We start from the raw sequence: 26,434 nt of genomic DNA on the forward strand, positions 1-26,434 counted from the left end.
TGACACTCAAATTTCTTAACTCATTACACTGAAGTAGAAATTTATACTTAATGAGGCTTTATTTCCCAAATGAGTTTGCAAAACTAACAGAAACCCTCAATTCAGCAATTTTGTTGACACTTTCTGATCTTCCTAAGCAATAACTACATTTTCTGCAAAAAGGCAGCCAAACTGCATGTATTCTGTACTGCGTTGGCAGTTTTCCCTATATCCCTCACTTAACAAAATACATAAGACACAGAAGATAGAGCAATTTGTTTTTTATTCCCCTGGTCTTCACAGAGACCAGAACAACATCTGTAAATCTTATTTGGGCCTAAGGCATAAAAATATATATGTTATAGGACCAGATTAAAATAGATACAATTCATCGGATGTATAATTGCAACTGACTGTACAATGCTATTTTTAGACATGAGTAGACATTTATTACCCAACTGAAAACCTAAGGAAAGTCAGGTGTTTTAAGATCTAGCCATTACAAATGCGATAGAAATAAAGTCAGTAATGCTACAGAAGAGGATATATAGGAGATAACCCAAAACTCTCGTAGTTACACAAAAAATATATATATATCAAGGAAGTAATTCTGCCAACTGCTAAAAGACATGTTATTCACATCATATGTAAACTAATGAGAGAAAAATGTTCTGCCACTCAAAAACTTCAGTTCTAGTCTTTCACATGAAGGTATACTTAAAAATTACCTAAATATTTATACTATGAACAGTATATGAAATCCCGTTAGTGTACAGCAGAAAACAGCAACGCTGACAAGAATTGCATCTACCAGACAGGACTGTTAAAAAAGTGCACCATTTTTTGAAGAACAAATAAAATGATGTGGGCTTAGGAAAGTATTATCTAGTATTTATGAAGTATTTGTAGATTCATATATTTCATTATGAGCATGCTTTCCCTAATTGATGCTCTTTTTTAACAAAACACTCTTTTATTTGCTCAGATGAATATCTCCTCAAAATTAGAAACACCTGCACATATTTACTACATTAAGTATTCACAATAATATGCTGATAAATACAGCTTGCAATGTAGTATGTTGTAATTGATATAATCCATTTTATTTCAGTGTTTATGCCTTAGACAGCAGGAAGCATCACTGCACAAAAAAAGATGGTACTCAGAAGAGTTAAAAAGAACAAGATTAAATTATAAAAGTGCCTAACATATCAAACCTAATTACCTGACTGCCAATAACAGAATAAACAGACAAAAAGGTTGAGCGACTCCCATTTTTCCATACATATTCGGGAAGGTTAGTCACCAACTAGTTGCATTCAGCTCCTAATACAGATGGACAGTAGTAGTTCTACCAAGACCACTATAAGACCTTTTTGGTATACAGCAGTTCAGTGTTTTTAAACAAGAGCTTCCACAATTAATTTTTTCTTCTCAATTGATTGTTAAGCTACTTTAGTTTTATATGATTTTTAAGACAGATAGCATTCTAGCTTCAAGTTATTATTTTTTTACATATTTATTCATATGTATTTCTATACTAAAATGTTAAAAGACAGCCCTATAAACTGAGGTTCACTGTTTCTGCACTTAACTTGCCACCACTTAGACTGTGAATCATTGCAATCATATTGGAATGTTTGTTCAGTTCTTCCTTCTGTAATTTTACAAGTGCTTCTTTTTCTTCCAAGCGTACTTCCAACTGAGATTTTTGAACTTCCAGAGAAGATGCCTGCAGAAAAAAAAAGTTACTATTTCCTCCACTGTTGACTGAAACAAACCTATACAGCGTGCAGCAAAAGGTAAGTGACCTGGTGGTGAATTTAAGCAAGCAATTAAAAAGCACTGTTTTAAAATTATAAGCTTGTTTCAGAAATTCTTTTCTCAGCTGTATGTTTGGTGCATACGAAAAGTTACAGCTACTGTTGCAATTTTAGCATTAAATACCAAGCGGAAGAACCAACCCCCACATTATCATTGTTCTATTTAAGCAAGAGAAGTGGGTAAGTGCTCGCAGTTAAACCATTCATGTTTCATTTCAATCCACATACTGGTAAATATTTATTAAGAACAAGTAAAATGTTTACTATATACAGAATAGTCCTAGAGATTAGACTCCTTCCAGAGAATGGAAATACTTTAACAAACTGCACACTTTGTTATAATTACTGATTAGTTTGCATCGAAAATGAACCTCTGTCTGCATTGTGTGTTTACTAGGAGCCTTACTTATAGGCAAGGATATATCAACTCTGCTGTAGTTTCTGGGATTTTAATTTATATATTTTAAAAATATTACCCTGTTAATTTTGTGGTATTGCCAAACTGGTCTCTCTCATGTTTTGAGAGAAGATATTGTTTTTAGAGGTGAAAAATATGTATTTTATTAAAATTTCAAAGACCAAGAAAGTCAGATGTATTTTGTTGTATACATACATAGTATCTTAATACAGGATGCAAGAAACAGGAAGGGGGGAAAACAAAACAAGAAACTCCCCCCTGCGTTGTACAGTAAGCAAAACTAGAAACTGAAGAGGAATATGCTGTGTTCATTTATTTAATACTGCACCACAGTTTTTCTTCCAAGTACTATGTATTCACACACCTTGCCTTATACAGCCCTATTAAACCCTGACTGTGACTGTTCTCTTGAACTCGATTTCTTTTCTCAGCGATTCAAAACTCAAAAGGTGCATAATTAAACCTGAGAGTTCATTCTTCACCACCACAGGGACTGGTCTAGTTTCTTTGGTTACTTTACCACTGAAATATTGATCTTCCAGCTCTATCAGTTATATAGGTATCTAATACTCCAGTCTCTAGAGCGCAGATTGCAAATAATTCCTTACCTTGATACTCAGTTCTTTCCTTGCTTGTTCTGTTTTACTTAATTCCTTTCTAAGAATATCTACAGTATCTTCTATATTATTTTTTTCTTTCTGTTGAGTTCTCAGTTGTTCTTCCAGAACTTTTATTTTCTGTTGCAAGCCTTAAGAAAATCAACACATTAAAAGAGGGGTTGTCAGACTTAGAAAAGACATACTGCATTGCCTAGGAAACAAGTATATACATTTATTTTTAATACTCAACGTTGCTGCTAATAAGTGAAGTACTGAGTAGTGCCACCTATTGCTATGTTCTAGCAACTGCTTTCCAGCATCTGCTGAGGAATTGAACTGAACTCGTTTGCAGTTCCTACAGAAAACAGGTCTAGTGAACGTGCTGTGAAGAGGTCCTGTAAGAACATATGATGCTGTGCACAGATTCAGTGAAATTCATATAGTCTGGGAAATCACATTTTTGTATCCTTTCAAAGATATATAGGCATATACACACACATTTGTTGAATTCAACTGTTAAATTGCATGTCCCTGGCTACCTTTAAGATCTGCAAGTTACTAAGAGAAATGTAGCTGCTTATCTATAGCACATAACATCTACTTAAACCAGTTAGTTCTTAAGGTTCAGTGACTTTTACTAAGTGACTTACTTGCTATTTTGCCATCTTTATCCTGTAGCTGTTGCTGTAATTCTTTTCTGTGATCTTCAGCTTCAACCAACTGTGCAGCAGTCCTAAAATTACAAAGAAAATTTACTTATCAAAGTGATATATATTACCATTTCTTTGTTCTAAGAAGCTAGAATGACTTTGTCTAACTTCTAACTGCTGTCAGGAGCTTCAAATCAAATCAGCAAAATTATGAAGGGTGTTAGCACAAGTTTTCTCTCCTTTTTTTCCCCCCTCATGAAACTGTTATTTCCTTCCTTTGATCAAAGACATACAGTGTAAGCTACTGAAAACGTTTATTCAGAAAGCCTAGACACCAGAAATTGGTGATCTTGATTACAGCCACAAGGTATTCAAGGTACCTTGAACAGATAGAACTGAAGATAATAGAACTGGAATTGTCTTTCAGCCAGAGTCAGAATTCACTGACATCAGTGATTGAGATATGGGGCTTCTAGCTCTTAGTATGCTCCTGAATTGACAATATCATTGCTAACACCCGTTTCATGCAAGTGTTATCATCTATGCAAACACATCTATGTGCAAAGATTTTCTAACACCATTCTGAACATCTCCAGACTGTCACGTAACACTCAGCAAAAACTGAATTTTCTAAGACTTCACAGTAATCCATATATAGGTTATCTGCAGTCCTCACTAGTTAAGACTGTGGGAACTTAATATTATCCTAATATATAGGTGCTCTCATTATAGCTGTAATCCAAGCACTTTAAACTCCACAAAGTCAATTTCCTTTCACCATTACTAACTAGCATATACCATCTCTTATTTGCCTCACCTACATGCCACCTATTGTCACTCTTGCTCACTCTTGCTTACTTTATCCTCTTACTACCTAAGAATTTCTAAACCGCAGCCTCTGGCAATAAAGGGGGAAGAAGGATATTTCCATAGTCTGTTTTATTTGTGGTAGTTCAAGAATATCTATGCAGTAACCAGTAACTGCTCCCTCCTTTTGCCTTTAAAAAAGAGCAGCTTTCTCAGAATATATCCCCAATTACACTGAGCTGCATACTGTACCAATAAGAGTTCGTGTCCACATTTATGCAGAAGCAAATAACTACATCTGTACGAAAAATTTTCCATTTGAATCAGAACTCAAGGCAGTAATCAGAGCAGTCTGAGTCACTGACAAGGCAAGAGCCTGGAAGGATGAAGTGAACTTTGCAAGTCAAACCAAGAAAAGCATTTTATTTCTACAGTGAATTTCAGGCTTGCCTGTAAGCATATTTTAAAGATACCTTCTGCAAAATTAAGTATTAAATAAGGTTTCTCCAATAGAAGCCCTATTCTTTAGATACATCGGTGAAAGTTACATCAGACCTCTAATCTTAAGCCATTAAAAATAATAAAAAAATAGTTTGTCAGACAGAAGTAGTGCTGATTTTATGGTCAAAGAATAAAATTCTGCACCAGAGACAGAAAACCAAATCAACACTATGTCTAATAAAATTTTTAATTTAGTAGGTTCTTTCCTCCCCCTCCCCTTAAGTATCTTAAAGAAGCACTTAAACACTCAAGTACTTCTGCTGATATAACATTACAGAGAAATTCTGCAGGCTAAAAGGGAATACATGGAAACCTTGGGTGAGAGTAGCATTCAACAATTCAGCAACCACCAAAAAGAACCCCTATCCCTCCAAAAAAAATCCACCCCCAAATTGGGTTGTTATCATTAGTTCTTTTAAATTACTACTACTGGTATAGTCTGTAGTGATTCCCTCCTGCCCCCAACCAATACAGTAGAAAACAAAATTGAAGTCCCTACTACAGATTTTCATCTAATATACACATACAAAACAACTCTGAAGGATCTTTTACTTCTAGTTCTACTTCTCAGATGTTACTTAAAGCATAGACAATTGAAAAATTGAATGCTGAAGCACTACTTAGTTTTACTGTCTACTTAAATGACTGAATCAAACTTACCTGTCATTCTGCTGCTTGAGTGATTCATTTAGTTTTTTCACTGCTTCCATTTCTTTATTTAGGGAATTGCATGTAATCTGTAGATCTTTATGTTGTCTTTCAGTTGTTTCATACCTACAAATAAATTAGAGGATTATGGTTGAAGAGGATAAATGCTTTTGAAGAGCTTTTACTTTAATAGTTTGTCAAAAAAAACTTGACATCTCTGTGCAATCTTCCCACGCAAGCTAGAAGATATGTATTTTAAAGGAACATACTTGAAAAAACAAACTTCCCTAATTATTAACAGAACTCCCTCCAGTAGAAAAATCTTAGAGACTAACAAAACACCAGATATCTGTGGTTAGGTATCTGACATACACAAACTGTTATAAGGTTTTTGCAGTCATCTTTGAAGGGACCCTTTGAGACAGTTTATGACCTCCAGTTATCCAGTGATACTAAAAAATGAACATAATGGAGACAGTGCAAAGTGTAATTAACAACAGTTTGAGGCAGATCTCATGCTCAAAGCAAATTGCTCTGCTACTTTCCTACCAAAAGGAAAATTCTCACTCCTCTATGGTAGTTATCTCGTTATTTTTAAGGAACAGCATTTAAAATCTACAGATGGTTTAGAAAGTATGTTTTTACTTTATAAAAACAGTATAACAATCAGTAAGTTATTTTGTTCCTACTTTAGGAAACTTATAGCTGTAAGATAACAGATTGAAGATGCCTTATTCTACACAGATTAGTCAAATGCATGCTCATAAAGGATATACATACAACTCAAGCAAAAAAGTAGGTACTTCCACACTGACCACACTAGATCCTTACTCAAGAAAAGCCATAATGGACAAATTGCATACATTTTTCCTCCGTCAATTACTTCCCTTATTGACAGTGATATACCTTCAAAATTTCTGGCATAACTTCTGTTATTAAACAACCAACTTACTCTCAATTTTATCAGCTTCTTTGCCTTGCTGACACCTAGTGACAAAACTGATGCATGTGAGCTGAAACACCATGGATATTCTAAGTCTTTATTCTTCCAAAGCATGTTTGTTTTCTCCCATAAACAATTTCTATCCCTACGTACTTTTTATGTCTCACGTCCTACGTGTTATTTGGTTTTATTTTAGCTTTAGGAGCCTAAAGAAATAATACTTGTAAATAATTTGGAACACATTTCCCCCTGCATTGCTTTAACCTCATTTCAGTCATTTGCTGCAAAAGTGAGCAAAGATGCATGCTCAAAAAAGACAGCATATAAGATCAAAGAAAGAAGCTGAGAGTATGGTGTAACACCATCAGAAATTAAGCACTGTCAGTGAGTTTTAGAGAACAATGCTCAAAGTTCTTGCCATTTCTTCAGCCAGGCCTTCAACAACTACATTTTCACTTCTCACTCCATTTAACATACTAACTCCTTAAATGATATGCTGTAACCTGATCTGCAAGCATACAAAGAAAAAAGTACTTTTTACTTAAACCCATGAACTATCATGTAATATTGCCCTTCTAACATGCTTAGCTAACCCAGAACAGGGTTTCGTCACTTTGACTATGACGTATTTGCTTACAAATCCTAAGCTTTTTACCTCTGAAGAAGATCAACAGATGACTTTTTCAGTATTTCATGTTCCTCAGCAACTGTTTGTAGTTTCCTGTTGTGTTGAAAGAGCTGCTCAATATCAGTCTGTGCCCTTTCAGATTCTATCTGCTGAGCTTTCAACAAAGCATTAAGTTCTTCATTTTTTCGTTCCGCATCCTTCAACATTGCAGCAAGAGTTCTTGCCTTTGAGTGGAAAGCCCCACCAAAAAAACACAATTACAAGCAATTCTATTTTAATTCATGTTTTAATAGGAATATTAAAAGATATTAAAGAATCTGTTCTAAAGAAACATCCTGCTTTCCTTTGGATTGTTATCATGAAAATTAATAATATCCTCATTTGTAAGCATAGGTTATCTAAGGAGTATAAAGTTTCCACATGTGCAAATACAGTTAAAGCTGCCCAGACAGTTATTACTCTGCCCCACCCCAAAGTCCCAGAAAGAGACTCCTGTTACTCACCTCAGACTCAGCCTGGACCCTCTGGCATCGGTACTGGGCCATCAGCCGATCAGACTGAGCCAGAGCCTGAGCTTTCGCTTCCAAAAGGTCTTGCAGCCTAGATTCTTTAGACTGTGCATAGGAAGAACATTCATTTGTTAACACTCCCTGGATCTACAGACAGCATCGTACCCCTACACACTAGGCTGTACTCACAGCTAATGATGCCAGCTTCTGTTCATAGACATCCATTAGTTCAGATATCCTCATATCAGTGATTGGCTCCTTCATCTGTGGAAAAGTTTTGCAATTACTGCTACTGTAAATTTGTATTTACTTGGACAGATAACGTGTCTTAAAGAGCTTGGTAGTTTTGTGAGCTTTCTGTCCTTTTTCTGTTTACTTAGCACATATGGCCCTACAGATCTTAACTGTTCATTCAACTATGTTTGAGTCAAGTAAGAATGTTAATTGATGATTTCAGGCTATGTTTCTTAGGCAGTACTGCTACTATAATGCCAATTTTGAACAGGTGTTCATATATGCTGGTGCACTAAGTGCAAGTTCTCTCTGCTGTTCATACAATAAACAACTACTAAAAATATACCACCTCTGCACCATTTTGAACTGTTACATAAGATTTTTTTGGGCATATTAACAACCCCCACATAGCTAGCTCCAGTTCCAAGCTTACTGTCCTGTCCCTAAAACAAGAAACCAGTAGTTTCTTTTCCTGCTGGCGAAGTTGTAGTAACATCTAGCAGGACACAGAAAACTATAAGAACAGCTTCTGTAAGCTCCCTTTGCTTTCTCTGTACAGTAATACTATTAAAAGTGTTCAAAACTTTTTTGCACACATTTGAGCTTCACACAACCCAGAGAATGCACAGAGATGAAGTACCAGATGTTTTAAGCTATTGTGTATATGGATTTTTAACTAATGCATTTTTAAAGGAAAATTCTACTTACTAGAAGGTCTAACAAAAGATTCACTGAACATTAGCAATGTTTCCCCTCCCTCAAAAATCCAAAGAGCTGCACCGTCACATTACAGGAAGCTGCTGCACTAGTGCTGTTGCACTGCTGCTGCTTTGACTTACATTACTAGATACTCAGCAGCGTACTTACAGACCGTCACATGCAGTCCTGAAGAGGATGATCAACAAGAATATCCAGTGGCAGAATGAGAATGAAACCAAGGAAGTGTCACTTGACTTTTTTAAAAAATATTATTCCAGCAGCTGACTGGTGGCTTGCTATTTTTTATTCTTTTCAGTTGTGACAGAGAGGAGGGTCGCAAAGCTAAGGCTGGAGGCAATGCCACTAATATAGCTCGTGAGCCATTATCTGGCACTTTCTGTTCATTTTTTGCTGTTTGCATACTGTTCTTTTGAGTCAAAAGAAAATATAGGCAACAAGCCTTCACTCCATCTGAAGTGGCTACAGAACAACTACTACCTTGCATTGAACAGAAAAGAGAAAAAAGAAATATGTTCAGTATCTCACAGTATGGTGCCCAAAGAGGTGCACCATATGTGGTGCCTGTTTGAGTGTCTCATTTACAATGCACATTGCTGCACAGAAGTAAAAAGCCTCCTTCTGAAGTAATAATAGTGCCTTTCCAAGAAGGCCACAAAAATTTAACTTGAAATGCTCAAGATACAGCTGCGGGCAAGAAAATGTAAGTGTGCGTGTGCCTGTTTAGACATACAAAACATGCGCCATACTCTTATAAAGCAGCATAATAATTTTTATTTCACCACAGGTTACTTCTTACAAAGGTGTAAGGAAGCTCCAGATGAGGGAGCTCCTTGTACAGGTCTCAGTAAGTCTAGTAATTTACAACTATATCTGACATCTGCCTCCACCTCTGACAGAGGGAAGAACATGGAAAACCCAACCAAGGGAAGGGATTTAAACAAGGAACCCAGCTGCACAAAGAATCATCATTGAATTTCACTCAAGGACTCAGTAAAAGGAGCAAAATTTTATTAGGTAGGAAAGTAAATTGAGCTCAACTGATACAGGCACTGTAGCCTGACACTTGTAGGTTAAGGTTTTTATTTTTCCTTAGTAACTGAAAAAGTCAATTATTTAGGAAAGGTATGTAAATGTTACTCACCTCTAGTCCAGAATGAAGTTTCTGTATTAAGTCCTGAATATTTGAAGTCGCAGATTCATCACCTTTAGAATAAGACAAAGAACTTGGTGTAATGCTGGTCATGGGTGACTGCATTTGGATTCTTTTTGATGTGTGCTCTGTTTCTTGTTGTCTGTAAGCATTATTTGCAGCAATACTTTCACCGAGTCTGTATAAACATAAATGATATTAATGAAACCATCTGCTACAAGTACTGTTGCAAGGACTGAAGAGGAGAACAATTTCACAGCATAATTAACTTTTTTCTTTGAAAAGACAGACTACTGGAACAGTTACATTTGCATTATCACACAACATTAAGATGTGGTTCCAGACATGTGCCCATACTGTCTGAAATACTGAAATGTCTGAGATACTGAAAGCAGAAGGAAAAACTTAAAAGCCTGTTAAGGCTAACTGTTAGAAACAAGTGCAGTACCTCACCAGAAAATGCATGTTTTTCAGCTCTCTTGAGCAAAACAGATCATCTGTGTCTTATTATTCCAAGAAACAAGTTGAATAATGACATGTGAAACAGCATAACCATGCTACTGCTTGTAAGTAGGAAGATTGAGAAGGTATTTAGTAGGAATGATTTTGTTTATCAGGCATAAACGTGAATCATCAAAAGGCAGAGTGCTACCAATACATTTTAGTTTTTCCCTCTGTAATGGTATTTCACAATATTATACTGAATACGACACATTTCACTTTTTAAACTTTAATCATATTTTAAGCATGCAGATAGAAGTCTAATGAATTCATATTCATTCGTACAAGGAAAAGACGACAAAAGCTTGGACTTAAGTAATTACAGTACATATATCCCAGTGTCTGCACGTAACTTGGGGCTGGTATTTGCAAGGCAATTACTAGGGACATGTTCCAAATCAGAGCTTATTTTTAAGTCAGTCATTTTTTTTTCCCCTTTCATTAAATTCCTGAATTACTAAGTTAACCCAAAGACTTCACTGAAGTGCTGTCTTTTGCTTAAGTGAGCAGAGCCGATTTCTAACTTGCATTTAGAGGCATGTTATTTGCCTATTCCTTTGTGCAATGCCAGGCACATTGAATTGTACAGATCCTTTGTTCCTCCACCCAGACAATTTGTTACTGTCCATTATAAGAGCGTTTTATATGCACTAAATCATGCAATCATAGAATAGTTGAGGTTGAAAGGGATTGCAAAGATCATCTAGTTTAACCCTCTTGTTCTAAGCAGATTGCTCAGAACTACATTTCATAGTTTTGAATATCTTAAAGAATGGAGACTGCACAACCTCTCTGGACAACCTTTTTCAGCGTTTGACTGGCCTTACTGCCTTAAGAGAGTTTATTTTGTATATTTAAACAAAGTTTCTTGTTTGAATTTGTGCCCCTTACCTCATGTTCTGCTAACAGCTATGACTAAGATGACTCTGGCTCAGTTTTCTTTGATCGCTCCCATCATTTATACACATCAATGAGATCCCTCTGTGTCTTCTCAAAACTAAGCAATCCCAGCTCTCTCAGCCTTGCTTTCTGTTATGACACATGCTCCAGCCCCTCAAACATTGTAATGTCCCTCCACTAGACTCACTGTGATAGGTTTTCCTCTCATGTTGGGAAGCCTAGACCTGGACACACCACTCCAAATGTGGTCTGACCAGAGGGGAAGGATTGCCTCCCTTAAAAAACTCCTAGCAATGCTCTTCCTAACACACTCTAGGATGCTATTGGTCATCTTGGTCTTCCTTGAAGACAGAAGTCATTTGCTTTCTTGTAGTCCTCAGGAACCTCTCCCAGTCACCAAGACCTTTCAAGGATGATATAGGGTGGCCTCCCATTGTTATCAGACAATTCCCTAAGTACTCTTAGTTGTATCCTGCCAGGTCTCTCAAACTTGTACATGTCCATTTTGTTTACACGTTCCAAAACATGGTCCAGTCTTCCTCCAGACTTGCCCATTGATCTCAGAGACCTGGGATTCCCAAATGCAAAGCATACCAGCGAAGACCAAGCTGAGTAGGTCACTGAGTTCAACAGCCTGTAGCACCTCTTGCCCTCCTTCTGCACTGATCTTGGTGTCTGCAAGGCTGATTCTCACTCCTCGCTCTCCCAGCTGCTGTTATGCAGCAGTTTTTTTTTTTTTCTTCTTCCTTTTTTCCTTCTCTTAAATCTGCTCTCACAGAAGCGCAAACAACATTGCTTCCTGGCTCAGCTCTGGGCAGCAGCAGGTCCCTTTGGAGCCAGCTGGCCCTTATCTAACATGGGGCAGCTGCTGGCCTCTTCTCACACAGGCCACCCCTGCAGCCCACTGCTACTAAAACCTTACCCCATAAATCCAATACAGTGCCCTACTGTGTTACATCTGCAGCAGACACCAGGGTGCTTGGACACCATGAGGACCACAGATCTGAGCCCTGCAACTGCATGCAGACCTCCAGTTTCTTCTGCTGCTTCCTAGCGCTGCATACAGGCACTTCACAGAAACATTCTGTATTGCTGATTTCCCAGAAAAAGTACAAGGGCTTTTCTCCCCTTGGTATCTTGCTGTAGACAATCCCTTACTTATTCGCACATTAGGGTGACCCCGCTTTAGCACTGCTGTGTTGGCTGTAAGGTCCCTCCTGTTCACGTGTACCCACACCCTTTGCCTTCCAACCTCACTTGATTGATTGTGGTCATCCCTTCCCCTGTTGTTTTTAGTTTAAAGCTTTCCTCATCACGTTAGCTAGTCCTTGATCCTGAATCTCTTGGTCATGGAAACCACACCTGTTTGACAGGGGTTACACAACCAATAGTTGACCAACAAAATCTGTCTGCTCCTCCTCAAGCCCTTCTACTCTCACCCACAGGAAGAAATGGAACACCACCATTGTCCATCACCACAGGAGCCATGTAACCATGCTCGACAATATTCAGGTCTCCCCTGCCATAACATTTTTGCCCTTGTGGAAGGCTAGCAGATGGTAATAGGCTGAGGGCTAGAGAATCCTCTGTATTTTTTCCAAAAACTTCCCAAATCTAATCTCCCAGAAAGTAGCAAGCCTTCCTAAATGGTAAGTCAGGTTGCCACATTCTGAAGCTGCAAGGCCTTGAAGGAGGATCTGGTCTCTCTCTTTTTCATCATCTCTGATGATGAGTCTGCTAATTTCCTTACAGCTCCTTCACTTGGCACCACAGGTCCTTAGCAGCTGCACACCTCCTGCAGGTCAGAAGACCACCTCCCGCTACCCCAGCTTAGGGAGGTCCAGAACACTGCCTGCAGCCTGAGCCCACCAGAGCTGCATACCTGTTCTGAAATTTCATTAGAGTTTCTGCCTCAGCTTTCAAAATTTATTTTGTAGCTGTTTTGATGGTATTACATACCTTCTTCTACTTACAAAATAACAGCCCCTCACCCTGATTGCCCTTCTGAAGTCTCCTTTCTGAAGTCTATTATCTAATTAGATATAGGGATATTATTGATAAATAGTACTATCATAATCATAAAAACAGCATTTATGTTTTCAGGATGAAGTTTTAAGCTGTTACCACCATATTTTTATTTAAAAAAAGAAATAACCTTCTGTACGTGCCACCATCTCCATGAGCTTTCTCAAAAAAAAAAAAAAAAAGACATAACGAAGCAAGTTACCACAATAAGGCTATTTGATCATCCTTCTTCCCCATATAAAAAGCAATTCAGACACTGTTCCAAGTTAAACTTCTGTCAGAGCACTCTGACAGAACATCAAATGCATTTCAAGTATAAAGCTCCAAGCACAGACTTGAAAAAAGTGAATCCTGAGGGATGGAAATCACTATTATGCTCTCTAGAATCTGATATTAATTAACTGTCAGCATTTCAACTAATTCCTCTGGCCTCTAAAACCACTTCTGTCTCTTAAGTGCAGATTAAGAGGAAATGACAATTTTTCTAAAGTTACTAGCTCAGATGAACTGAAAGTAATATGTCAAGAAATGCAAGCATCACGAAGGCCATAAAAATTTCAAAACCTACCAGACTATCACAAAAATAAACTTACACAAGGGCCGGAAAATCGGGTAAGGGTGCAGCCTCAAACAGTATTCTAAGTCCCACTTGGACTTGTTCTCTGTAGTCTGATGTTAAAGCAAACGTCAAAGGTGTAATCAGGCGTTGATCCTAACAAAGAAACTACTTGAGTCAGAATATATAAGAGTAAACAACAAAACCAAACTTAATACCAATGCCCATGAGCACAGAAAATTTTTATCCAAAGCTGCCTTTTTAAGTTTTGCCCTTCTAAGTTTCTGAAGCCCAAACTTAATGAAACAGAACTGATTTGAAAAACAGTTCACACTTGGGTGTATAAAATTTTGTTTTCCCAGTTAGAGTTGAAATAACAGGTAAAGAAACTACTTAATTCCTTCAAGTTTAAGTGCTTGATTTCCATCATAAAGGATCACGAGCGTTAAGTTTTATTAGGATTCCCTGATAGCTGTGGGACTACAACTGCTATCTATTAAATTACCCAATTCCCATTCTTCAAAGAAAACTCTCCAAAATAGTATGAAGTGTTCGTCTAGTTTATGTTCCATCTACAAAGTAAGCAGCTAATGTACTATCCAGCCAGACTGTTTTGTTTATGTCAAGTCACATCATAGATTTATACATTTAATAGTAAATAACCTCACAAACTACACGATTACACAGTTGTGATAACTTTTCTCTTTGTTTGCTACTTTAAAACTGTAATCCTAATGGAGTCTTAAAAGGATAATCCTTACCATGCATTATTGAAATAAGAAGTATAAAAGCAAACTGCTCTTATTTTAGAAGAATTAATAGTGAAACGATGTTTAAGAATGGTACCCAGGGGACTATTTCCCTAACAGCTTTACCACCTCAGAGACAAGCATGCAAAAGCATTTAGAACTAAACCTGCTGCAGTGCTATTATACTTTTCTTGACACATACAGTTTATAAGACATTTTAAATTCATACCTGCAGAATTTTGTAGAAGCTCACTTCCATAGTAGGTACTTCCTGCTTCAGTCTGCTCATAAGATCAAGTGTTTTCAAAATAGTATCAGCAGTGAGTTTGCTTTTCAACATACAAATGCAAAAGCAAAGTGGAAAAAAAGCAGAAAGATCTGTCAAACCAGCACTGATAAATTCAGCCAATTTACAAAATGAATAAATACCTTCATAAGGATGTTAAACATGTCTAGCAAGGCATCAGTGCCAACACAAGAAATCACTCAGGACGTGCTGTTGATTTTTTCCAGTGTACCAAGGACAGCAGTGAAGCTCAAAAAACACTTTCAACTTGAAAGTGAAGTGGGTTTAATCACAGGTCAGTTTTATTGGGCATGTAACTCAGTTATACTGATATTCAAGTCAATGCCACTGAGCTGAAGGAATGTATGTTCTTTGTTAGTGTAGTCATTGGCTCCCCTATTCCCAGAGTGTTGATGCGTGATATCACTTCTGGTAAGCTTCACCTCAGATGAGCTTAAATTAACAGATGCTTAAAATCATTGTCACACATCGGTGGAACTCTGGTATACACACAAAACAGTACCAGAATATTTAAGCCAGGTTTTATATATTGAACTGACCGATGTTACATTCTATTGCCACAGAAATATTAAATCTGATATTAAAATAGTACTGACTTACTACCATTTAAATGGTAATTTCAACTACGGTATATTTTCTGTTGGAACAGTATCAAAACTCACGCAGGTCTAGCTGAATTAGATTTCAGAAAAAAATTGTGTGCTTACCACATTTTAGAGTCCACTACCTTTGCCCCAAAACCAGCATCGATTCTGCTATAGTTAAATTGATGTTCAATTAGAGACACACATTGGCTGGCAGTCAGTACCTTTGAGGTGTGCATTTTCAGTATGTCATCTCTACAGAGCAGTAGATGGAGTTAAGTTTTATTCTCAATATATTTATGCTTATGTATTGTCACCATAAGGTAATATTTTTAATAAGACAGTTGGTACATCCAAGCATGACATAGTCAAAAATACTTTTAAAGCCCAACTACATAAACCACTTAAGTCACACTTAACAGACAATCCAAGAAAACTCTGCTGTTCAACTAAAAAACAAATGTACTTGAAAACAGACAGCTACGGGAAACCAGAATAAAATGAGGCGGCATAAAGAAAGAAGATGAACGAAAGGGATTGAACAACCAGTGCCTAAATGCAATAACTAGTTATCTATGGAAGAACTAGCCAAGAAACTCTTCACAGAATTCAGCTGAGATGCTGGACTACATCCTGCTATCACATTCGCCTTACTTCAGGACACCAAGTTCAAAAAAGGCAACAAGACAAAATCAGAAGCAGAAGAATGCAACCTTCAAGTACTTCAGAGCTGTAGGCTTGAAGATGACATTATAGATTTGCCTTCTCACCAAGCTCCTTGGCAAATCTTGCCCAAATCCTGTCAGAGACAGGATATTACAATAGGTGGACTAGAAAAGCTTTTTTGAAATTCTAATGAAGGAAACCCCATTAAAAAAAAAGTAAAATGGTATAATTCTGCATTATTTTTACTCTTATTTCACAAGTCTAAGTTTTTATCATATTTGCCTAGGCATTGCATTAAGCTTAGCTAGGCCAAAATACTCTAATGATTAAGAAGACGGCCACCCACCCTCCTCCTTACAATTTTTACCAGAAACACTAATCATTTTTGATCTGCAAAGTGCTTCTGTACTCTTGAACAGCCACATTTTATTTTGAAACCCTTTACTACAAAATAGTTTCACAACAATTAGAAAGCTATTTAAGATCTTTCAAAATGACAGTGCTAAGTAAAATTAGTGCAGTTGTCATTAAATGCTATCAGTGTGACCCAAAATGGACTTTTCTTCTAATACCTTGGAACAGATCATAGTGGAAAAAATCGTAAGTTAACTGCCAACAGGCATGTAAAAAGGATATCTATGAGGACATTAATAGCCTTGACCATTCTTTCACACTTTTTCTTCACTAACAGCTCATCCACAATCTGTTCTGGCATCTGAAGATGATCAAGAAGAACAGGCAGCAAAAGATCCACAAAGTGTTCAGCTGAGGCACTGTTCCCACTATTAATAGCATCCTGTAATAAATTTTATGTCAATGTTTAGAACTACAGAGCAAGGAAGACAAGCTTACTCCTTTCTCCACCATCTTGTAATCAAGCTTTCCCAGGCTCTTGCTATTTTAAGTTTAAGACTATTGATCAGTATCACACTGGAGAAAGAAGTTTAACAAATAACTGTGAAAGAGTAGAAACTCTCACTTCTACAAGTCCTAGAAAACAAGTCTTGTATAGCTTTGTATCTATCTGCCATCTGGCCATATGGAAGGTAGATATGGAACTGCCATATCTTCCATTTTACTTTCAGAACAGATATATTTTTGAAATACATATCTTTAAAAAAAACATCAATATTAAAAGTATGAAATTTTAGAACAAAAAGAGTAAGGTATATTTCTACATGCTACCTTTCAAGTAAAATGTTATTAGATGTTTAAAAATCAAAACAAAAATATAGCTGCTAAGAAGCACTTTAAACTCAATTATCAGTTCTGGTACCTCAAAAACCTCTTTGAATAGCTGCAATGCTAGAACTGAACAGTCTTCAGAGATTTCCAGTGGTTGGTTTGACAAGTGTACCAATGCAACAGATGGTTCAAAAGTCTTTGAGCGAGTCACAAATCTGGTATTTCCAGAGACTGGCAAGCCAGATGGTTCCAGTATCGCCTGCCGCAGGGTATGACGCAGTTCAACCACAGAACAGAAGGCGAGCAGCAGTTCTAAGATCTGTATGAAGCGAATGAAAGAGTTCAAATGCTTTTAAACCAATTACTCATACAGCAATTGCAACTCCCATAGCACAAATCTAAAGAGATATTTAAGTTTTAATCAACTATTCTCGGCATTTTAAAGTTCTATGAACGATATGTTTCCCTCCATAATGTCAAGTGAGCATCAGCAATACAGTCCACTAGACCAAAGAAAACCATTGAGTGGTGAAGACTTGCAACAGTTGGTATTCAGTGTACTGCTTTCCTTTCTTAAGCAAGAAAAAAAAAGACACCTGCTGTCTAGTGATGTACCAGCAGTAGAAATGCTTTGGTATGCACTGAATTAAAAAAAAAGCTATGGAAGGGAAAAATATTCTGAAATATTAATGAATGCCCATATGCAAACTCAGACGAAAATGAACCCCCCCCCCCCAAAAGCTCCCTGTCAACATGTTGTTTATTGGTTATTATTTAGAAACAAAAGTCACATACATGGAAACATGAGCATTTATGTACTATGATGTGAAATGCACTCTTAAAAAAAGTTTAAGATTTGTTTAAAAGATATACTTTGCCCAAGCATTTTCACGACATACCGTATTTTAGTTTTTAGCACCACATAGCCAACGTGTCATTTACTTAAGGTGGTAGTGAGACAAAGCTGAATAGAACAGTGAACCCAATTTGGCATCAATTTGTTCAATTATTGTGAAAGAACATAAACCCTACTCTGAAACTAGCGTCATGGTTTCTGGACCATTAGTTCAAAATTTGAGTAGTATTAATTCAAGTCTTGATATGTGAAGTGGGGCGCACACTGCATTTCTGGTGCAGTAACCCACATTTCTTATTAGCCAAAGTATGAAAGGTATTTATGTTTGCTTTTGCCTTTATATCTGTTGCCTGAAAATAGGCACACAAAACCTGGCAAAACAAATAAAACCCAACAAAAACAACACATCAAGCAAATACAACCTGACAGGCTTTTGAACAACTACAAGACTTAAACTGATAAACACTAAGTCACTAAAAAGTCTTGAAATCAATTTATTTAATCAATCCTCATACACAAGGAACCTATTTATGGCTACAAAAATGGAACCACGTTATGAGTTGTACCCTCTTAGCCTTAAGCTGACAAAGTATAAATACCTTAGATGATGAACTGGGATCCTTTCCATGAAGAAGATCTAATACTTGACCAAGGCATGAGGTGAAGTGTTCATACCTATACCATGCATGAGGGGGAAGGGGGTGCAGAAAAGCAGCATTTGAAATTTGAACTCTTAGAGATTTATACCAAGGGATGAAACATGACCAATTTCCTTTTTTACCCCCAAACATTTCAATTACAGGTGATAGCTTTGATGGTGTAATTTTGCTGAAACACAAGCTTGACTTCAAAAATATTCCAAGAATATAAAAAAGTCCTTAAATACATCAAGATTTCCAGCTATTCGTATTGCTAGAAGATTCAGATGGAATTTCACAACTAAATTCTACTAGCTGAATCTGCAGAAGCAATAGACAAGTACTCTACACAATTACTCTGTAGCGCCCTACAGTCAAATTATTCCAACTTCAACAATACTGTTTCACCTCAAATTAACGTAGACCTGCAAAAAGGCACGATAGCTGTTCATGAAGTTGTCCGACCAGTGATACTATTGAGACAAAGAATTACTGAAAACAAGCATTAAGTATTCCTTACGCAACAAGGAAAGCATGTATTTTGATTTACATTTCTGCATGAAACAGGTAACACAAGAATCCTTGAGTTTCAGGCAGCATAGTTATAATCAACTAGTAACACATGAGAAGCATCTACAGATTTTTTTCCAGTGTGTGGTTCAGAATACAAATGGCATATAGCAAAAGAACTGAACAAAAGCTTATAAAAAAATCTTAAATACTTTTTATAAAGTCAGGCCATACCTGGTAAGATAATCTGCAATTTTGGGGTTTTTCAGAAGATCCATGAGTAGATCAACAGAATATTTTCTTGTTAGAGTACCGTCTCCATTTACAACGATATTGAATATTAACTGAAAAGTCTGATGGATATTCCGAGCATGAAAGAGCTAAAAGAAAAAGGAAAACTATGTTCAAGAACATACCTAACTTGCTCAGGTTTCTTGCACATTAAAGTTAGCTGGAATTAGAACTTCATTTTGCCCGTGTGGCCAATAGATTTATTAACAACTTGAGAACTGATTTCAAAGTATAACTTACTTTTTCTCCTACTTCTTCATTTAAAGTAAGGCTTGATAATATTGAAAGTGCAAACACAACCACAGTCAAACTACTGTGGGCCAGGAAACTTATCAAGGTACGATAAAAACTCTTCACGTTATTCTACAACAAAAAAGAAACAGGTATTATAAGTTTCATTTTGTTCTATAAGAGCACCAAACTTACAGCTTGCTCATATTTAAAAAAAAATGAAAAATCATGAATGATACAAAAATGTTATAATGACAAACTTTCTCTAGGAAATCTATTTTAGCATTCTTCTACTGTACAACTACTGGAGTTGACATCAATGATTAAATTATTTGTTAAATTTGCATAGGGTAGAACAATAAAAAGAGAGGAAGGAATTCCGTCACTATTTTAAAGACAGATAAGAAAGTCATTTTGCTAAGACTTCAAATAAAAAAAAAAAGTGAAAATTGAACCTATCTCCTCTCTGATCAAACTTGAAAATAGTTCTTCCTTCCACCTTCCCTTCCTTTCAAGGTAAGCAATACAGCATTCACTGTCACATAGATGAAATTTTATTGCTCCATCAAGAAATAAGTTACATTTGTATGGATTGATGAAGAGACATGGACGGGAATGGTTCAGATCCGGATGTGTGGTTGAGGACTCCAAGACCCTGACCTGACATAGTTGTATTTTATTTATTTTTTTAAAGATTTATGTTTTGAAAATTAAGTCTTTTTTGGCAAGATGCAGTAAATTTTGCCTGAAATCCAACTACAGCCTTTATATTTTAGCATTTAGTTTTTCTACAGAAAATACATTCGACTTTTAAATTCACCCTTCCTTTGTAGAGAACGGTTGCAATAACTGAATGTGTAACGCAAGCCTGTGCAACAGCAGAGCAACAAAAGAAAACCTAGCTTCCAGTTCTACTGATTGTTTTCTCCAATTTGAGAGAAACAACTACCAACACTGGACACAACACTGAACAAAGAAGGTCAGGATTATTTCTTATGCATGGAAGATATGCATAAGAAATAGCAAGGTAATTCCTCATAGTCAAGTAACTCTTGTCCTCAAGCCAAAGAGCCATGCCACAAAACCAAAACACTTACCAAAGATTTTATCTGAGTTTGAATAGATAAGTTGTGACGACAGAGATTTGCCAGGAGTCCTAAACATGGTATCGTTAACTCATCTCCAGTGGATTGACTGGAAATAAAAGTCCAGAAGTTTAAACAAAGATGTTTTCACTAAAGCATCCCAAATCTAGTTACAAGTTTATTATTGTTATTATTATTTTTAATTATTATTATTATTATTTTTTAAGTAAGATACCATTACTCCAAGCAAAGCAAAACTAAGATCTGCAGGCCTCAGACTGTGGGCAGCTTTTAACTGAGTTAAACAGCAATACCAAGAACAGGAGATGAACACCATCAAAGGTCAGGTGTTTTTAACAGTCATTAGACTCGCACAAAGCTGATATTAGTCTAAAGGAAGTCTGCTCACCACAGCACGCATGAATATGGCTTTTGTGTTTGTTAGCTTCCCCTTCTCAGGGAAGGGTTAAGAGGCCAATTAGCATTCAGCCACCCACAACACTACATTTAACAAAATTGAAAAATGTGTTTAAGTAAAAGTCTCTGGTAGCTTCACAGCAAAAATGTCACAGCTTACTCTGAAGACCAGAAAGTTTGTACAATATGCAAATCATCTTCAGAAAGTTTGAAAACCTAGCTAGGGATTTCCCATGAGGAAAGATAAGTGAGTACACACTTACACGTGGTGCATTAGAAATGAAATCAATTCATCGAGGTTGGCACCAGCGCAAAAGACCGGAACATTGTAGGTTAGCCTCTGAAGCAGCTGAATACTCTGAGGAAATAAAAAGCTATTCATATATGTCTTCCTTATAGCATCTCACTGAAGAACATTACAAGTACAAAAGGCTTTTCCTACAGCTAAAACTGAAAGGAGAAATAACCAAACACTACAAATGAATTCCTTTTTCAACTGTAATGTTAGCATAATAGTTATACAAGCTGCTGCAAGTACTTGGAATAAAATAACCTACCACACTGATCACTGGGTACTTATTAAAAGCCCAGACAAGTTAGTAAAGTTTTATTTTAACAGAGAAATTAACTTTTTAGCCTATCAATTCTCCTCTTTTTCCTCATCAGCCAATTCTCCATTCTGTCACTGAGAAAGGGGTTTTGTACCAAAAGTTCCACCAAAATCTAAAAGCACTTTGGAGCCTCTTGCAGAAAGCATGCTTATAGCAAAACATACCTGCTGTAAAAACCACCAACAGACCTAGTGATAGTACTGTCCTTCACACAACATTCTTCTGGCATATAACTGAGTTCATGTGACATGAATACATTTGGACATGACAAGAATCACAGCATAGCTAAGGAAAGCAACTGATATGAAATCTCACCCTGTAGAATACCTAACATAAGAGCTTAAAAGTCTTATATCTATTTGATGACTACAAAGCCTTTTCCATTGACTGATAAGTCACTCGGATCCCCAAGTCATCTTGTACTCTCTAGTATTTTGAGAAATACGCAAAACATTAGAAAAGTGTTCATACTGGCCACTTGATTAGTTTCCAACAGATCAAGGGCAACATAACTGCTAGTAAATTCATTTTTCTGCTTTCCCTCTTCTGAAAAGACAATTGTGACCACAGATAGCCAGCAAGTACATGCTGAAAGCTCAAAGCCACATATGAGAAATCCTATACATATTTTTATAAAAAATAAGCCCAACATTACTGTTCAGTGCACAGGACAGGTGTAAGTTGGTGTAGTCAGACTGGGAGATGTCATGTGTTCAGTAAAAATAACTAAAGCAATAATGTCACAATGTCTACACTTGGCTCCTAAAATGAGCTTCCATTAGTACAGCCCTTTGTATTCACTAGTAAATAGCAATGACCACAGTGAAGGAGGCATACACACCCTGCAAACCTTCAGTGAGAACCAGCCACCACAGCTTTCCCTTCACTCATTCCCATTTACCTGTCAAAGTACTGATTAGACAAAACAATATCCAGGTTTTTGTTAGAAACATTAGAATAAATTAACAAGTTTACCTCAGCTGAAAAATAAACTTCCATGCTCTCATACAATGATTTCATGCAGTAGAAATTTACAGTTTCAATAAGTTTTTTTTGGTAAATTAATTAGAGAAGGTGAGAAGCACAAGCAATCTTAAAGAGAATATGCAGAAATATATGTAGTGCTAAAATCCGGTCATATTAGACTCACACAGCAAATAAAGTACCCAGCTTATATCAACTTTCCCTCAACACATACTGTAGGTGTATATAACAATTCTTAAAAAGCTCTATCTGAAATAACGTATACTTCATAAAAGTACCTAAATATTATTAAGCATTAGATCCTGTTACCTGTAGTAATACTGCATCGTTAAGATTAGTAGAGCTTCGATGAACCACTCCTGCCAGGACACTGGTCAGATTGTAGGTATCCTGAAGAGCTTCTCTAGTGTCATTGTCTAAAGCTGGAATTTAGGTATTATTAACAAAAACACCCTATGTAACAGCAAAAGCAATCATTGTATTAGAAACTTATCTAAGCATAAGCCCTAGTCTTTGGCCATTTTTTCCATGTAGATTTCACAAGTAACTGCAAATCACAGCTCCTACGCACTTGAATCTCTACCTTAGTTCTGAGCTTAAAGTGAATTGAAATGCTAATACTTCTCTTTGGGATGTTTCAACACTGAAGAAACTGCCTACCTCCAAAGTATAAGCTCTACCTGAGACTTTAAATCCTGCAGTTAAAAGGCTTTACAGCTTAAAATTAATGACCTTAGTTTCTTGCTTCATGCTAAGGTGGCAAGGAGACTAAAACCGATACCTTGATATGGTTATCTAGCAACAGTAGTACTAAAATCCAATTCTGCTTAGGCAGTCCTGGAAAAGACATGGTGAACAAGGATGACGGGTAAAGCCAACAGATCAGCTGGAGGAGGACTGACTCTTAAAGTTTTCCAAACTGAACAGGTTGGGAAAAATAATTATGAACCCCAGCAACAAGTATCATTTTACAATAACCGTTAAAAAATAAAAGACAAATAAGAGATCATCCTAAAGGTCTCAAAACACCAAGAACCACCCACACCTCAGGGAAAAACTCTAAGCAGAGAGCAAAGGGATAATTTTTCCCTCTACATGTAACATAAATATGTAGGTTATGGTGAGCACAGAGTTCCCTATACAGCTAAGTCCCACTTCCCCCTTCCCTCCCCCCCGCCATTTCCCCAAACACAAAAAGGCTCCAGACCGTTTTCTCATTTGGAAACATGGGCCCAGGACATTGTAGTATCCACACTGCTGCCTAGCAAGCACTCCAATTAGAGAACTAAACTGAGGCAAGGACAACCATTGATACAACATTGTTTTTCCCTTCCTTTCACATCCCCATGGCAGGTTTCTTAACTTCGAAAATATTTTCAAGTTCCCAAATCAATGCCCCTACAAGAAAATAATTTCTCACACAGCCCGGTGGGGAAAAAAAAATCTGACAAGCATGATCATTGTCATTTCACATTAATGACTTGAGCTCTGTAATAACGATTTAAGATCTTATTTGACCTTGTATATGCAGTCAGGTGGCTCAGCCAAGCGCTCCATCATGATGAAAAATACTTAGAACGTAAGATGTGAAAAATGAAGTTCAACACACACCACAGTCAGCATCCACCTTGTCTTTCCTTTCTCAGACCCAAAATTAGAAATTAAAACACAAACTTTACCTAGCTGTGATAGTAAAGTAACCAAAGACAAGGTTAGAGAAGGGTCTATATTAGTGTCCTCAAGGAGTTCTACTAGGCAATTAAGACATTCACTTGGTAGAATCTGGTTTGAAGCAAATAATCGTGTAAGCTTCAGTCCCGAGATAACCTGGAGATGAACGGAGAAAAACAACCTCAATTACTTAACTGCAGCAAAGTATTTAATAGAGAAGTCAAAGCACAAAGTTACATTAACTATATTTTGCCATGTTTGAAAAACTGAGAATGTAACCGCCACTCTATTAGGACATACATATTTGAATTTGCTGCACACACACAAAAAAATACAAAACAAGTTCATGTTGCGGTCAGTTACAACATTTTGGGACTTGTTTGCTTCCCTTTTGTCAGCATTCATTGTAACAACACATTCTTGTTAAAATGTAGCAGAACAACACTTATTATTTCTTCGCATATTGAAAAGAATTAATACTAGGTTGTTCTTCATACAGATTTCAGCATAAATAAAATACAGGATTTATTTAAAGAACTATCATAGATACTGCTCATTACAAATGATTATTGATTAAACTTCAGCTCAACCCAATAACCTATTTTCTGAAGAAGTGGCCAGACATACAAAGGTATTACTCTGCTTGCAGGTAAAAGGAAACAGCGCTGTTTTGTGAGTACTCTATGCTTAAGATGAAAAAGGGAACTTGTTTTCAGGAAAGCCCATGTAATAGTATGTTGAAAATGATACACCTGCACATCAGTACGGGTAGACACGAGTTACATGTGGATAACGCAGCAATGAAGCATTGTTTTTGCACATCCCCTGTGTGCCTCTCTACAGTGGATATGGAGAAGGAAGTTAAGATGAGTACCAGCTTTTATATTCATGTTTTAGTATTAGCAATAGAAACGATGTATTTGGAAAAGATACTTTGCAGAGTAAGCAGATAAGCCAGCATGTCCATCTCTCATCTCACCAGAGAAGCCCCCCAAGGCTGCACACAGGCCCTCCGCGAGGTCAGGGAAATCAACAAGACTTCCCCTTAGGGGCAAACACCTCTGTTTACAAGTTGCATGAAAAAGGCAGAGGCCAGACACAAGACCTGTCCGTCGTTCAGACTGTACTCTTAAGTCACAAAATTAAATGATTCTTGTTGGGAAGAATTTTGGGGATCTGGAAAAACGTCCTTTATATGCTTAGCGTATATGCATATAAGCATGCAGCGCACGTTTATAGGAATATAAATACACAAAAAGCATACGATTGTACAAAAAAAAAAAAAAAAAAAAAAAAAAAAAGGACGAAGTAAGAGCACAGGAACAGAACCAAACACTGAAACGTTTCTTCTGCCCTGGCAATCGGGCACCGGGCGGGTTTCCCCTTCCCCGCCGGACAGCTGGGGCCGCTGCGGGGCCGAGCCCAAGGTGGCCCCAGAGCCCAAGGCGATGGCGGCAGGGAGGTGCCAGCCACAGCCAGACACCGTGGCGGTGCGAGAGGAGCCGCCCAGCTCCCCGACCCCGAGGGAATCCCACTGCCAACCCCTCACCCCGAGCTGAGCCGCTCCTCCGCCTCTCCCAGCGCGGCCTGAAGCCCCAGCACCGGCGCCATCCTCACCTCCAGGCTGCGCTGGACGAGCGCCGCGTTGCACGGCGTCTTAGCAGTCTTATACTGCGTGGCTGCCAGGAGCAGCGACTTCATGCAGCCCGAGACATCCATGGCACCCCCTGGCTATCCCCTCAGATAAGGGAACAACGAAACCCGTTCATATTTCCCGCCGCCGCAGCCATTTTAGCGGCAGCGTCCACTGAGCGGGAGCGCCCGCCTACCCCGCGGGGCACGGCGGGAGGCGCCGCAGCCGCCATTTTCCTGCCGGGACAGGGGGGTGGAGGCAGGGGTGGTGCTGAGGGGAGAGAGCCGGGACGTGCGGCCCTGGGGTGGGCGCCTCCGCCGGGATGTCCCTCCTCGTGCCAGTGCGATGTTAGGAAGTTGCTGTTGGGGGGCGAAACTTTTGAGCGTGCCTCTGGAAGCGTGCACACGGGTTTTTTACCAGTGTGC

At 37.7% G+C, this 26,434-nt stretch overlaps 1 protein-coding gene across 1 annotated transcript; it reads right to left on the reverse strand.

Annotated features, from left to right (window-relative positions):
- Nucleotides 1-245: 245 nt before the first annotated feature.
- Nucleotides 246-26,183, reverse strand: CIP2A (cellular inhibitor of PP2A). Its single transcript, XM_035315095.1, has 21 exons — nucleotides 25,994-26,183; nucleotides 24,385-24,532; nucleotides 23,015-23,127; nucleotides 21,374-21,468; nucleotides 20,706-20,802; nucleotides 19,618-19,740; nucleotides 19,321-19,466; nucleotides 18,538-18,613; nucleotides 17,174-17,401; nucleotides 16,534-16,693; nucleotides 15,355-15,496; nucleotides 14,570-14,669; nucleotides 13,629-13,747; nucleotides 9,601-9,787; nucleotides 7,695-7,769; nucleotides 7,500-7,610; nucleotides 7,024-7,220; nucleotides 5,438-5,551; nucleotides 3,470-3,552; nucleotides 2,829-2,968; nucleotides 246-1,711 (listed from the first exon to the last, which is right to left on the reverse strand). Exons 1-21 carry the CDS (start codon nucleotides 26,093-26,095, stop codon nucleotides 1,541-1,543), a joined length of 2,727 nt encoding a protein of 908 aa, XP_035170986.1. The 5' UTR covers nucleotides 26,096-26,183; the 3' UTR covers nucleotides 246-1,540.
- Nucleotides 26,184-26,434: the final 251 nt, after the last annotated feature.

This window comes from Oxyura jamaicensis, chromosome 1 (genome assembly GCF_011077185.1).
Source record: "Oxyura jamaicensis isolate SHBP4307 breed ruddy duck chromosome 1, BPBGC_Ojam_1.0, whole genome shotgun sequence".
NCBI lineage: Eukaryota > Metazoa > Chordata > Aves > Anseriformes > Anatidae > Oxyura > Oxyura jamaicensis.